General features: G+C 38.3%; 2 protein-coding genes across 2 annotated transcripts in view; one reads left to right on the forward strand and one right to left on the reverse strand.

Annotated features, from left to right (window-relative positions):
- LOC128367585 (dnaJ homolog subfamily A member 3, mitochondrial-like) overlaps positions 1 to 16,012 on the forward strand; it is a 297,084-nt gene that overhangs the window by 157,104 nt on the left and 123,968 nt on the right. The window lies entirely within an intron of this gene.
- Positions 4,675 to 14,545, reverse strand: LOC128365201 (zinc finger protein GLIS2-like). Its single transcript, XM_053325866.1, has 5 exons — positions 14,405 to 14,545; positions 11,670 to 11,855; positions 10,473 to 10,606; positions 8,336 to 8,454; positions 4,675 to 5,501 (listed from the first exon to the last, which is right to left on the reverse strand). The coding sequence occupies exons 1-5, from the start codon at positions 14,543 to 14,545 to the stop codon at positions 4,816 to 4,818; spliced, it is 1,266 nt and encodes a 421-aa protein (XP_053181841.1). The 3' UTR covers positions 4,675 to 4,815.

Genomic DNA, 16,012 nt, shown 5'->3' on the forward strand with positions numbered 1-16,012 from the left:
CTGTTACCGTCATTTCTCCTCACTGATCGTTCATCTTTAATTTGAATAAAACGTCTTTATTTCTCAAATAAAGACGTTTCTGACTTTCTGGGAAGAAGTGAAGTATTGAAGATACATTAGCCATAAAAATACTTGTAGAACATAAACTTTCTTTATCAGGTATTTACCCAACAGAGTCATGGCAGTAACTTAGGCCGAGGATGGGTAAATGGATTTCAGAATTAACAACTACTCTGCCCTTAGAAAATATCACATGTGCAATCAGCGGTAACATATGGGCCCCTTCAGGGATTTTCTAGCGAATAAAGACTTATCCCATAAAGGAAGCGCCTGATGATCTATACGCAGCCCTCTGCAGTTCAGATATTTGGTGTAAAATGATCTGATACCAATTCAACCCATATTGTCTTCAACCAGCATTCATGCAATGTATTCATGTGAGTGTGTGTAAGTACAGTCTTTTTCTCTATTTCTTTATTGTATATATATTTAAGTTTTTTGGTTATTTTCTGTATTTTATTTAATCTTCATTTCTTATAGGTGGGTTGGGGGAGACGGGTGTGTATTACATGGTTGGTGCAGGAGTATTTTGTTCAGGTGGTTATGTGTGTTAAACTGTTCTGAAAACAAATATATTGTTGGGGAAAAAACATCTTTATAAGGAATCTGATCACAGCTGCTGACACAGACTGCCATCAACTGATGAAGTTTGGATCTAAATGAAATTATTGGTTAAATATTTGTAAAGAAGTTCTCACAGTGTTTACCTCTGATCATCAAGTCAGCTACAGACTGTGAATAAGACTCTTCCTCCTTTCTATCATTAACTGTATTCCAACTTTAAACTCAGGCCTCCGATCTGTCCAACATCTCAGTCACAGTTCGGTCTCATCTACAGAAAGCTGTAAAAGTTTCTATCACTGTGATGTTATCCTTAAGGATTTTCTTTATAATCAACACACTGATCCTAATTTAAGTTTTCTTCTTGCAGCATATATGTAAATCTGCTTTCTGGTGAAATCTTAATCTGTCTTCTGATCTTAGTTTTCTCTTATTCCTTTGATTAATGTAACTCTCACAGACGAAGAGATTATCCAATTTCATGACCAACAGTGACATCTATGTTTCTATGTTACTAGGTTTCAAGAACAGCCATCCATGTGTATTTTCATGAATAAAATACAGTTCTGCAAAGACAGATGGATGTAAACACGCTGAAAAGCAATGTAAGATCAAATTCTAAGTCTTCAATCTCCAAAGGAAAAGGCAGGCTGGTGGGGCTCAGGTGAGAGGACACATGCATGAACATAGTCTATGCTGTCTATGCTGGCTTCTTATGGAGATATGGTGATTGCTTGATTACAGGCAGGCGTGTGGAGACAGGAGAAATGGAGAGAGAGAGAACGAGCAAACATGCAAAACCAAAACACACCAAGCACAAAAGGCAGAAATGTAACCAAAAAAACAAGCACACAACAGGCAGGCTGGAGTTACGGAGGATTCATGACAAACCTATAACACGAGTACCTTGTATACTGCTGCACAAAAAAATTACAAGCATGCCTAAAGGACATAAAGTCATGGATGACCTTCAATTCTCTTCTACTAAACTCAGACAAAACCAAAGGTACTGTGCTTGGCAGTAAACACATTAAAGACACATTATCTAACAATAGAGCTACTCTGGATAGCATTATCTTGGCCTTCAGCCCCACTAAGGAAACTAGGAGTTATCTTCCGCCAGATTATGCCCTTCAACTCGCACAAAGCCTTGAAACAACATCCTGTCTCAAAAAGATGCAGAAAAATGAGTCCACACATTTGTTACCTCTAGGCTGGATTATTGTAATGCATTATTATCAGGCTGCCATAAAGACTGCAGCTACATGCATACTGACAAAAAAAACAAGAAAAAGAGACCATATTTGTCCCATTTTAGTCTCCCTGCACTGGTTTCCTGTAAAAAACAGAATATAATTTTAAATCCTTCCCCTTAAAGCCCTGAACAGTCCATCACATTTTACAGAGCTCATAGTGCCCTTTTACCCCACTAGATCACTGCGCTCCCACAGTGCAGGCTCACTTACACTTTTGCTTCCAAAAGCAGAATACAAGGTGCATGCTTATCAAGAGGAGTTAATCATTCACACACACATTTACACACCAATCGCACTGCCTTTGGGAGTAAGGAAACTTCGACATGTGGACTGGTGGAGCTGGGAACAGCCGATTTTCCTGCTCTACCTCCCGAGCCAGAGCTGCCCCATGTTACTAACTTATCTTCTTTCCAGGAGTTGTTCTCATTGGACACTGGCTTCCATCAACTGTGACTGTGGGGACCCCTGTGTTCCTGCTTGTTCATAATAGCATTACAAATACATATACTGAGTCAAGTAACCCACCCATTATGTCATTGTCACGCCTTTACTAATGAAGAAGAGTCATCCTCCGTCTCACAACACTTCCTCTTGTCAGCTGCTTCTTTTCGAGGCCGGAAGTTTGAGTTCTAGATACTCATGAGGCTTTTATTAATGTTCTTAAGCATCTACCAACTGTTAACAAGTTTCTTATAAGTTCTTATGAATGTCTTATAATATGATATTAACTATATTATAATGGTGTTATTAACATTTATATAGTCTTATAAACACATAATGTTAATAAGCATCTTATAAGGACTTATAAGGGACTTATTTCCTATTAACCAATGCTTAATACAAGGACCTTAATATAAAGTGTTAGCTGTAAGGCTTTTACAGGCTATTATGAAGTATTTTTACTTGCCCACCTTTTATTATTTTAATTAATTTCTTTAAATGTTGCTTGTTTTTGGTTCAGTTTTGCAACAGCATCTTCTTTTTCTCCAAATTTCCACAAATAAAATTGATCAAAAAATTCAACTTATATTAACATGTCAAAAAATACACATAGCATAGAGTGTACTGAAGTCAAAACACAACAAGAGAGAGAAGACTTTTTTTCCATCTGTTTATTGACATTACGTCATTGTCACGGTCATCAACACTAGTGACGTCCTTGGAAAGTGTTGCAGTGGCCCTGATGTACAAATCACATCTGTTGTCAGTTATTAAAATTTAAGTTTTCCAAAATGTAATGAAAACTACATTTATACACTTTACATTTGCGTAAATATTTTCGTATATTGTATGATATATTTCAGTTGAAACACAAGGCACTTGGACACCTTTGAAATACTGATTAGGATAAATCAATGTGCAAACAAGTAATACAAGATAACACGGATACTGGCCACACGTGGCCATTGTCAAACGTCACCCCTTCAAAAATACCCAAGAGACAATTAAACACTTGTTTGGCTTCTTCTTGTGTACCTTTTGCATTTTAACATTCATCTGAAGCAAATGTGTACTCATTATTGCCTACTACACACCTTTGTCTACCTCGTTCCTACTTTAATGTGTTCCTCAGTTGGTAAAAGGTCGGGCAGATCCTGTTGAGATCCTTGTCTTGGTATGATTAATAGAGCAAGGAGTAAACTGAAAGCTAAGGAATACACCTTAAACCTACATTCAGTTGCGTCAACACAGTTTTTGTTTCTTTCATCTTGCGACTTGAAAAATCACATGGTCGAACAGATAGCTCTGTGTACATTATAACCTGTAGATTACACACAATGTAGGGTTGTTAATTTCCCAAACTAATTCTGAATCACGGTCTCCATCTGTTGTAAAAAAAAAGAAAAAAAAAAAGATAGCTGGCAGTTACACCAAAAGCAGATCTGAGCTGTTAAATCACTGAATCAGATAAGAGATCATCTGACAACCAGTGATAAAACCATACAAAACTTTTAATGACGGGTCAAGCATTGAAGAGTTTGATTACTAACTGTTCTAAATGCATCGTGGTACAGTGGGAGACAGCTGTAAAAAAAAAAAAACACATCAATATATTTTGCAGATGTATTCAGATGATTGGTAAATTTAACATAAACCCTTTTTTAAATGCCAGCAGTCATTCTATGAAGCACTATGGATATTTTATATTGGAATTCTTGACCTTCCCTGAAGATGGATGTACTGTGACTAGTCAATGTTGCATTAAATTATTGTGTATGGGCTGTGTTTCCCATTGCGCCCCATAATCCTGCTTTCCACCTCCATATTTATATGTGAATAAAAAAGTCAGTGGAAGCAGTCAGTGGGGGTTGTCGAACATAAAAACTACGAAATGGTTAGAACACCTGCTCTATTCATGACCTGGTGTAGTGAATCTAATACAGGTGATTGTCCACTGTAAAATGCTTTCTGTCAGTGAAGTAAAGGTGTAGATGAATAGGTCCACCCAAATTTCACGACTTCCAAGGACTTAAGAAGTAGGAGTAGAAGTAGAGTAAAACATCTGCAATACCTTGAAACAACAGGGTAGGATGGAATTTAGCATAAAAACCCAACCATTCACCAAACAGAGACGGATATCTCAAAATCTCAGTCAATAAAAATTAACCTGCATGGCTTTCTTTTTTTCTGTAATTTGGGTGAAGTGCCCCTTTGAAGTTTAAAGATAGCTGAAACATGACTGGTGCAAAATCCTGCTGCAACCCAACACTCAAAGGTCTTGCTTAACTTCCATACACACAGAAACAGCTGTAAATTTCAGTCTTTTAGTCTGCATTCAGCTGTTTCTGGGCTGGAATGACTGAAGTGCATTTATGGCTCTACAGGTGACAGCGACCTTTGATCTCAGACACACACACACACACAATCCACACTCCACACAGACACAGAAAAACACAAACACACACTCCCTGGATCTATACATCGCTGAGTGCACATCTTAGCTGACAACAGCTGGTTTGAGGAGGAGCGCCCTTGGGGGAACAACCACCCATGACAAGGGGTCACTTTGTCTGGGCCCCACTCCTGCAGACAGATTCAGCACCTCCCCCTCCAGCTCCCCCTCTCCTTCCTCCTCTTCATCCTCGCCTTCCACCTCCTTGCCTGCCATCCGCCCCAGACTTCCCAGAGCTCCCAGCCCCAACATCGATGCAGCTGAAAGTCCAAAGTGTAAAAGTGGTGAGTCAGAGAGGCCAAGCGGCCCTATGCCACCCCCTGCTCCACCCATGGAAAACAGTGGTGCCCCATGGTGGCCGAGAGCTCTGGCATGGCAGAAAGCTGACAGAGGATAAGTGGTCCCCAGACCCCCAAGCAGAGCTGCAGCAGCCCCAGGGATGATGATGTGAGCCCTGCCCACAGAGGGCATTTCAGTAGCGCTCTGGTGGCCGGGGAGACCCAAACCAGTCCCCATCCTGCTTGGGGCGCTTTGTTCCTGGGCCACAAAGTGCCCATGGGCCTTGATGTGCTTGCGTAGCGAGCTGGGATCTGTGTAGCGCTTCAGACAGCCTGCCATCTTGCAGTAGTATGGCTTGTCCACATAGTGAGTGCGAGTGTGCTTGAAGCGGTCACTAGAGTTGGAGTAACGCTTATTGCAGCCCTCATAGGGGCAGATGTAGGGTTTTTCTCCTAGAGGAAGAAAGAGAGACACATGATGAAGAGACAGAAGGACAAAACAAGCAAAAGACAAAACAGTTATTGAGTTGCTATTTGATTACGATTTAAATAAGAGAGCCAGGGAGGGACTGTCTGAACTAGTGTTAATTTTGTCGCCCATTTTTCAATTTAGTCTTAGTCTTGTGTCAAAGTTCATTCTTAGTCTTAGTCACATTTAGTCATTCACATATCATTTTTTGTTAGTCATGTTTTAGTTGAGTAAAAGTCTCAACATTTTAGTTTAGTTTTAGTCAAACGAGAACTCAAGTTATTTTAGTCAACTAAAAGTCTCAACATTTTAGTGTTTCAGACTCTGAACAGGCTTCATTGTAGGTGTAAGAGCCACATGTTGTGATAAAACATTTAGAAATTTTGTACTACTACTTTATTATGCAGTCTTTTTTTACCATTATTCTAATCATACAGAGATAATTTAGCTATAACACCGGGGACAGACTCCATACCACCAGATTTAAACAGAGACAACATGTGGAAACAACTGTGTTGTACTCCTCTTGACCAGGACCAAACAGAGCTATAATCAAAGTTTTAATCAAAACAGATTTTCTTGCCTAGAAAAAAATGGATAAACTGATGAAGCTCATGAGATATAATCAAAACATCCAGAACACCAGCTAAATGGACCTTTATGTGAGACTGTTTTGTGAGCCAAACGGAACAATGACAACGTATAAAACAGAAACGCTTTCAAAAAAAGTGTTCAGGAAGTCTGTCCATTATTCTGTGCTTCGATTCCCAGACTCCTTCAGTCCACAAAAGCAGTGCAATCAGTGTGTGAATGATAAGCTCCCCCTGATGAGCAGGTATTTTGCATGGCAGCCAGCCAGCGTGTGAATGGGTGAATGTGGTGAGGTAATAAATACACTTTATGGCTCTGCAGGTGGCACGAGGCGGGTAGGTATAGGAGGTGAGTCAAAATGTCACTGACCATCAATACTGCATTATTTCACAAGGTTTCGTCTATTGTGTGAGGGACAGGTCCTCAGCTGAGTCAAACATGATTGAATTATTGTTTGCATCTTAGCCACCTCACACCTAAATTAAAAGCATTTTAGATGAAAATGGTAGTAAATGGTATTGCAGGCAACCTAAATAAAGTCTTTAAATCTGAAACATTCACAGGAACAAATAAAGTACATTTTAATGATTTTAATATTTTTCATTTCACAGTGAGAAGGTTTAGATCTGATCAAGATGTGCATAATTAGAGATATTTCCTCTCTCTCTAGCTTGTTGTAAAAACACAGAGGATGATATAGTCATAATAAAGTCGAACAAGAGTCACTTGGTCCAGCATGTAGAATCACACTGTTCCCTTCAAGGCCAAATAACCAAAAAACAGATTATTTTCTGTTTTATTTTGTCTCTGCGGCAAACCTTGTTTCAACTATTACACCTTTAAAGATGCAGTTTGCGTAAATGCTAAAATCATACTGAATAAGAAATGGTCTCATTTAATAAAGCCACTGTTCATTAGTTAATTGTTGAGACTCAGAAGCTGTCACACAGCCACAGTCTGCAGTTGTGATGTTATGTAAAAGGCTGACAAGCGACAATGAAGAGAAGGAAACAGACATTTAACCCTGGGAGCACCCGAGGGAATTAAACACAAAACACAACATCCATGTTGGCTACAGCATAGTTGGATTTTCCACTTCAAGGTTCATGACTAAAAAAAAAAAAAATTCTCAGCAACACAAGACTAAAGACGGATGATACACATGAAAAGGAACAGGCACCAACTTGACACACTGAAATCAGTTTACTGATAATTTCGAACACAAAGCTGCGTAAGAAACTGGGGGTGTGAAGTTCAAAAGAGGTAGCCACGTACATGGCAGGGAGAGTCTGATGAAAAAATATCACAGAGTCTCATTATGGAATAGAAATGTAAGATTCCCAGGCTCCTCCAGTGTGCTTCGAGCTTAACCCAAAGTTGGCTTCTGCTGCTTCAGTTTTAATCACTCTTTTTTTTAAATCTCTATCACAAAAGTCCTCGAACTAAGTGCAACACTCAAATATATTTTTACACCACTGTGACCTCCGTTCGCCTCTCATGACCGAGCACCGGACCTGAGGGGACAGAGCCTTCTCCGTTACCGCCCCCATTGTCTGGAACTCATTCCCCTAAATCTCTCTGTGATTGTACTGACTTGTCAAATTCAGATCTCTTCTAAAGACCCACCTTATTTTTGTTTTTTGTTTCTTCTTCCCTACATTGGTTTTGTTGACTGTGTTTTCATTTATTCTGTATGCTTTTATTGTTTTAATTTGTCTTTGATTCTGTAAAGCGTCTGTGAGTTTTGTTTAAAGCACCCTATAAAATGAATATTGGTATTTCATGTATACGGACAATACTAATAATTTCAATTGTGTGCAATATTCATATAATATACATATATATATTTATTTCACTTTAATCTGTGCAATAAGAATATCACCTCTGGTATATTACCACTCAATACCAATATCACTTGTAAATAATGTCACGATTATTTTTATTACATATTTTTCCTATTATCATTCTTATTGTTATTGGACTTATTATTTATTCTTATTCTTTTCTTATTGCTGCTCTTATCTTCTATTATGCTGCCCACTGCTGCTGTAACAATGCAAATTTCCCCATTTCCCTATTCCAAGGAATATCTTATCTTATCTTGTCTTATCTTACATGTATTGTTATATTATGTATTGATATATTAATGTAGTGCCTTTCTATTGTTCTTGCCACTCGTGCCAACCTATTCATCAGTTGCCTTTCTTTCTTTTCATCGTGATCTCACCTGTGTGTGAGCGGGTGTGTATCTTCAGGTTCTCCAGACGTGAGAAACTCTTGTTGCAGGTGGGACAATGGTGCGGCTTCTCGTTGGTGTGCGTGCGGATGTGAATCAACATTTTATACCTATGAAACAATAAAGACACATTTATGGCATATATACGCACACACATATGATAAGTTGCCTTTGTTCTATATCTTTACTGGTAATGAGTTACCACACAAAGAATTATAACGTCATATCTACTGTGAGGTCATGATCCCGTCAAAGAGCCCTGCCTATGATGACGCTTTGGTTTTATTTAACTTCCTTTTCATATTAACAAACGCTCTATTGCATCTACTGTGTGTACACTGCAGATAACACTGTATAATAATATGTGAGCCAATAAATTATTTTTATGTTGCTTTGCATGCTGCTTTTCATCCAAATGTCCTCCAACATTACATCAGTCAGCGTTTAAATGATTTATACTGTTTCTTTCCTTATGTTGTCTTGAAAATGGTGACTGTTGGAGCTCCATTATAAATGATGAATACAAATTATTAGACCATACTGACCAACTGGTGGGTCATTCTTTACAAACTTATGCTTTTTTGTTCAATTTTTGCATTTTTTTTTTTTGTCAAATTGTTCAAACATTAGCAGAGATACCTGCACAAGATAACAGAACAATTCATTCCTGGTTTTAAATAAAGTACTTTGCGTAAATATGATATAGTTTACCTTTTGAGGTTTCGGTTTATTGACAAAACACAACACAAGTAGACAATTGAATACCAAAAGCAACATAATTCTTGGATGATTAATTTCTATTGAATGGGTGGGTGGGGAGAGTGTTATTGCAGACCGGTCGGTGTGGGCTTTAATCTCAGGCGAGAGAGGAAGAGGGGGAAGGGACTGGAGTTTTGTTGCCTTCCTCTAGTTAGTTATAGCTACATAGCTACATGCCTTCCTCCAGCCATCCAAAGGTCATGTCTAGGACATGGGTGGGTTCTTGTAAGATGAAACGCTTTTTTGATACCATGAGGTCAGGGAAAGGAGTAGTGTGTGAGTATTGTCTGCAAACTTCACAGGTAGAGGTTAGGATGATGGCGTCTGCAGTCATCTGTGTACAGGATGAACAGCAGGAGTGAGCGTACATAGCCCTGGGGGAAGCCAGTGGATGTGTGCTGAATGTCAGAAAGCCTTTTGTTGACCAGCACCTTCTGTAGAAGTCCTTAACACACAGACTTACACAGGTCTTTTTTTTTTGCCAGGATGTGTGATTGTGAGGTGTTGAAAGCGGACGAGAGATCTGTCAACAGGTGCCAGGCCATTGTGTTTGAGCCCTCTGGGTGTTTATGGCCAGAGTACAGTATAAAAAAGTTTAGCAGTGTCAACCCTTATCTTAAGTTAACTGAAGAAGGTACATCTTTATGACTGTGGCATTAGTGACACGGCTTTTCACAACTCTTTCAAAGGGATTCATGACGAGGGATGTGAGGGTTATAGGTCTGAGATCATTTAGGACCTTCGGGCTGCTCTTCTTGGAGATGGGGATGTGATAGTAGTGAACTCTGAAAAAGCTGCTGTAGTTCTCCTCCTAGCTACTGAGCACAGTGTTTAGTGTACGGCTGCAGATGTTATCTGGCCCGGAGGCTTGTTTTAGCCTGTGTCCTTCTCAGACACTGTACCACTGTGTCTACCTTGACACCTGGGGACGGGCTGCTGATGGCATGTGTGTGTGATTGTTTGTCTTTCCCAAACTTTGCATAGAAGTAGTTTATATCATTGGAGAGTCAGTGCTCCCAACAAACAAACAAAAAGGCAGTGAAGGCACTGGTGACCTAAAGGAAAAACAACTAATAAACACAAATTACTTATTAGTCGCGGCCTTTTTCATTTGTGTAACTGCTTTTATAACTGTGATGTATAGTGGTGACTAATACTTCAGGAAACACTACAATCTACAGCTTCAAACACTTACTTCAAATTAAACATTAAGACTTTTCTTTTTGTTAACCCAGTACTGTTACACAACCATTTACACATAACAAAAGCAGATGAGCGTTACGTCAAACCATTCCAAAGCAGGATATTTGAAATAGGTTAGCTGACATAGTGAATGAAATGTGTTGACATTTCAGTGATAACAGGGTACCTGGCATTGAAGCCTCTCCCATTTCGAGCACAGCCCTCCCACTGACAGCAATAACCAGAATCCTTTTCAGGCTTGACGTGGAAGTCGTTGATGTGATCCACCAAGTCCTGAAGCGAGTCAAACAGCAGGTGGCACTGCAGGACAAAGAAGTAGAGGGTGATTAGCTGCTGGCTGAATTCAGAACTGTGTAATTGCTCCAAATGCAACTGAAGTTGATGTTTTGCAATTTATTCCAGGTCATACTTTTAATGAAACCTTCAGGATTCATGATTAATTAAAACCATGGTTTTACATTCTTCTCCACAGTAGTGTGAACATTTCAGCTTATCTCCACATTTTCAAATAATGTATTCTTACATAGTTGACTCAGATCTTATCAAATGTAATCATATGTTATCTCATTGGCTTTTGATTTATTAAACAAACAGGTTCATAAGTACTCTGATTGTAGATTGAGGTCATACGTTTCATGAAATATCTTTATACACTGTCAATTAGATAAATGCTTTTTGCTTACTTTTGGTTTATTTGCAACCTATTGGAACGTTCTATGCACACAGAATGTCAAACAATATGATACTTGTGTTTTTAAATTGATAAGCACCTTAAAATCTCTAAAATATACTGTACGATACTCACCATAAGTCCCCTGAGCTCTATGAACCAACAATCTAAAACCCCAAAATCATCAATTTACCAATGATAATAAAATACAGAAATGGAGCAAATCTTCATATTTTATGAAAAAATGTAAATGTTTGGCTTTTTATGACTAATAATTGATCAATTAGACTAATTGAATTAATTGGAAAATTAATTTAAGCACCTACTTCTACTATTGTATAAAGTCTAGTATTATTTATCTTCAACCTCTTTTTTCCAGACAACTGTGATTATATTTCGTTCAGCACCATCTAGTGGTCAAATTAATGGTTGCAGTGTTTTTCACCCAATCGCCGATTACAGGATATTCTTATTATTAGATTCAATGTGCTTGTTATAAATTGATGTGAATCAATCAACTGAGACTATTCACACTGTTTTTTTTAGTAAACTTATCATAAAGCATATTTGATTAAGCATGTGGTGAGACATGCTGTTCCCATAATTACACTTGTGAACACAAACCTGTGCAGATTATTGACACAAGCATCTAATTGTGCAATGATTAACTTTTGTTTTCCTAATTTTATTTACCTTCATCCAACGGCAGGCCAGCTGGCCATCCAATGAGGGCTCTGGTGAAACTTGCTTCTCTCTGTTCTGACCAATGAACATGGAGGAGGGAAAGCTGTACCCCTTAGGTGGGCTTGCAATTGGCAGGTAAAACGGATAACCCTGAGGTGAAGCTCCGCCTTCTACCCCTCGATGACGAGCTGGTTCCTGAAAGAGGAAGAGGATGGAGAGAAAGGTCACAGGGGTCACTGCAAAAGAAGGAAGATCTCAACTCTGAAACATGGAGGTGGAAATACATCTGCATTAAGTTATTCAACAGTAAGTTAACATTCTGCATTTATTTTATCATTTTGCTTAACATTTGATGGATAAATGTGTCCAACACACATTTTCTGCTGACAAACATGTGCAATATGTTAAAGGATATACTTTTTAACTTTCTGTGTGTAGCTGTTTATTCAGCAAACGCACTGTCAAAACCAATGATTCCCAACTTGGGAGTCAGGACTACACAAAGGAGTCCCCTGTGGTTTATGGTACTGGGATAATAAAGAATCACACAAAATCACATTTAAAATAATATTTATTTTTTCTAAATTGCTTTTTTCCTGGGAAATACATAATTAAGCTGTTAAATGTTCTAAAAAATCCTTCAAATGAAAAGGCTATAGAAGAAAACCAGTTTTTAGTTAAACTGCTCTTACCACTTGCCGTGACTCATAAGGAGGCACAAGTAGACATTGCTTAATTTTAAGGGTCCTCAAGCCAAAAAGGTTGGAAACCACTGATCTAAACAATGATGGTAAAATGTTTAAATAGACTTGAAGGAAGGATGTGGTGGCTTCATTTGTCACAAGCTATAATCACAGACACACAATATTTATAACTTGTTTCTGAAAACATATATTAAACACAAAATGCTAAAAGACATTGAGATAGCAGAACTTTTTAATTCATATCTCCAAGATTTAAATCTGGTGCTACCTCATGTTTGCCCGTAATGAAAGAAATAACTTGTGGAAGAGAAGATGAGAAAGTCATAGGATAAAAGTTGATGATTTCTGCTGTGGAATCTGCTCTGGAAATATTAGTAGTTTGCTTGTTTATTCTGAGCGCTTTCACTGTTGCTATTACTATCTTTGGTGAGAAAAAACAACTTATTTTATATTTATTCATAATAAAATAAGGATATTTTTAGAGGATTTGAAGTCGTGCATGTTTTAAATCAGAGGTTAATCCACACCGGCCAGCTAAGTGAATTATAATGGACAAAAAGCTACTGCTAAACATTTCAAAGACATCTTTGATGAACTTAATGAGTACATCTGGGAAGACATAATGAATGCCTCTCACAGTTCAATTTTAAATGCTTAAGACAATTTCAAAAAATGTACTTTTAGAAGTAAAGGATGAATGTGGGCCAAGAGGGGGATAGATTTAGTGTCTGTGCACCAACAAAGAAGCTGAGTGTTTGATGTTTTACCATTCAAGCACGGCTAGAATTTGATTTAGACAGAGTCACTGGGCGGCTGTGTGCTGTGTGCAGACACTGCCGCAACAAATTAGATTCACTCCCAGGATCCCAATTCAATTCAATCCTGTTGAAGAAGAGTGGAGCACATTTAGCAACAATCAGTCCCTGGCTGGATTATTCTGAGAAGACTGCAGCCATGCTTCTGCACATGATTAACTGATTACACGAAAGTACACACCCACTGTGTGTTTCCCTACAGTATGTCCCGGTGTTCAGAAATCTATCTACCACAATATAATAGAAAGAGAAGAGAGTGTTTGTGTTATAAATATATACTGTTTTATTTGTCAAGAACTAATTAAAGCATGCAACACAGAAACACATAAGCACATGCAAAGCAATGAAATGGGGAATATTAATGTTAATAGAAATAAGGAGTGAGTAACATAGTGCTTTATTATTAGACAATAATTAAAACATGCAGGCACACATATATAAAAAGCACAGACAGTACATAAAATACAAAGCCACAATAAAAGACATGCAGGTACACGAGACAGAGTGCAAGACAGTAACATTGTATGTGACAGCTGACAGCAAGGAACGCAACTTTTACTTAATTTAAAAAATATCCAGATATCTTGTAAATATGTATGATTTTATTAAAAAAATCTAATTGCTTGATGCTGACAGTTATCAAGTATTTTCTGCAAAATGTGTGCATGCACTAGGAACGTCACGGTGACTTAAGTAGTCTAAGATGTGCACCGTGTAACTGCAACATCCATGGCTTAAATTGAGTGTGGAACTGGTATTGCATTTTTGACTGATGAGTCCGTTTCACCAAATTTGAGGATATGCAAAATGAAATTTGCAATCTGCGGTAATTTCCTCTCCAGTTAGTTTTGACACGTTTTCAATCAAAAAAGAAATTATGCTCTGTGCTCAGGATAACTTTTAAACAAACACACATCTTGAAATAGCATTTAAAATATCAATGTTGTTAGTGCACGTAAAAGACGAGGAGCTCTCTCCAGCTTGGCCACAGTTTACATGACACTGGTTGGACGATTTAGTGACTGACAAGAATGATGCATGATAATGAAGAAGGAATGTCCTGGAAATATAAAACACACCTGCATGATAATCATTTGAGAAAGTGGATGTTGACTTGTGGAAAAATGGGCCTTGGATCTATTTGTTATCGGACGCTCATTATTTATGTGCTAAGTGTTCCTTTGTGTGCAAAATGTAACTTTTGTATGCAAACGCTTGGACTCACCCGTGAGAAGAGATGTGGTTGAGGGCTGCTGCTGCTGTGGGGGGACTCCAGGGGTGAGGAAGGGGATGGCGAGGAGGGTGAGGAAGGGGACGGGGACAGGGACGAGGTGTGGCGGGAGGAGGGGGACAGGCTGAGGTCCATGGCCGGAGGAGTGAAACAGGACCCGTGTCGCTCGTGAGAGGAAGACTGGGAATCTAGAGTAAAGTATAGAGTAGCGTTACAACAGGATGGTGTTATGTTTTTCAGACTAAAGGAAAATCTTTCTACAAGTTTATAGTTTTCTGATACTTCCCATGTGATGGCCTGATAGCAATGTTGTAGGTACGTCAGGTTTAGTTTAGTTAGCTTATATACGAGGGTACACTTGCACTTTGTGAATACATTTAGTATAAAACAGGTGAGATCATCTGCAAAATGATTACACCTGAACAAATGCAACAAAGTCCTCATACTCGGTATTCTGGTTTAACTACATTGTGGGGACACCAGTTCCCATTGTGCTTTGTGGGGACTCATTTACAATACTTATTAAACATCTATAAAATAATGGACAGATTAGTTGATGATGATGATAATCGTTCGTTGCAGCTCTACATAAAACCTATAAACCTTTATCACAGTTTGGATGAAAGAGAGAAAGAAACTAATGAAAAATAATGAAAAAAACAGAGTGCCTTCGCTGTTGCAACCACCGCTACCTCTGAGATACCTCTTTTGACTCATGTTGAACCAAAAGAGAATATTTTTCACTGTCACCTGGAGCCGCTTAGAGCTGCATTAAATCCTGTCAGAAATCCAAACTTGATTAAGTGTTGACAAATGGCACCTGACATATTACCACCTGAGCTGTTAAACCACAATTTGTTCTGTTCCCGGAGTAAGAAAATCACATTCAAAATCACACTGATATTTGCAGCGATGCAAATTATAAACAATCCAGCCTTTTATTCAACAGTATGTCATGTGGTTCTCTTCATATGTCTCGATAAAGATGCCAGTTTTTTTTAAAAAGGACATAATGTTGTGTCTTTTTTAGCGCTGACAGAAGAGTGGTAGCCAGGTGTCTGCAGTTAGATTAGACACATAATTTATTTTAGACAGCTGACACAACAGCTAAAAAGGTAGAAAAATTATATCGGATAGTGTTGGTGAGGATCATATGGCTGAAGTTAGAATGTGCTGGTTTATTTTCATGGGATCACTTTTTTTTGTATGCTAACTAATAAATCACAGTTTAACTTTTTTATGAGCATGAAAAGCTACTGTACTGTACTGGATAGGCTGTTCATTTATTTTATAATATGAACAGTAAACCAGAAAGACTTATTTCAATGAAACAGGAAATTGGTCAAAAAGCAGTTAGCTCGGAGGTGACTCCAGCTCTCTTTACACTTTCATGGATAAATTGACGATATGATTGATTCAAGTTCAGTATTATTCTCCTTTTTGCTCTTATTTGGTCTCTGATAAACTCTCTTTCTGCAAATAAGAATCGTCTCCAGAATTAAGCCAATGCTCTTCTATTCTGACCTGGAAAATATCATTCATGCTCTCACTTTCTCCAGACTAGACTACTGTAATTCCCTCCTTTCCGGTATAAAACAGAAG

This window comes from Scomber japonicus, chromosome 2, assembly GCF_027409825.1.
Source record: "Scomber japonicus isolate fScoJap1 chromosome 2, fScoJap1.pri, whole genome shotgun sequence".
Classification (NCBI taxonomy): Eukaryota; Metazoa; Chordata; class Actinopteri; order Scombriformes; family Scombridae; genus Scomber; species Scomber japonicus.

Excerpts from the sequence above, each read along its gene's own strand:
- LOC128365201 (XM_053325866.1), bottom strand. The coding sequence starts at position 14,545 with ATGGACCTCAGCCTGTCCCCCTCCTCCCGCCACACCTCGTCCCTGTCC. Across the intron at positions 10,607-11,669 it reads TGGCCTGCCGTTGGATGAAG|TGCCACCTGCTGTTTGACTC; the intron begins GTAAATAAAATT and ends TTTGTCCTGCAG. Across the intron at positions 5,502-8,335 it reads ACACACCCGCTCACACACAG|GAGAAAAACCCTACATCTGC; the intron begins GTGAGATCACGA and ends TTCTTCCTCTAG.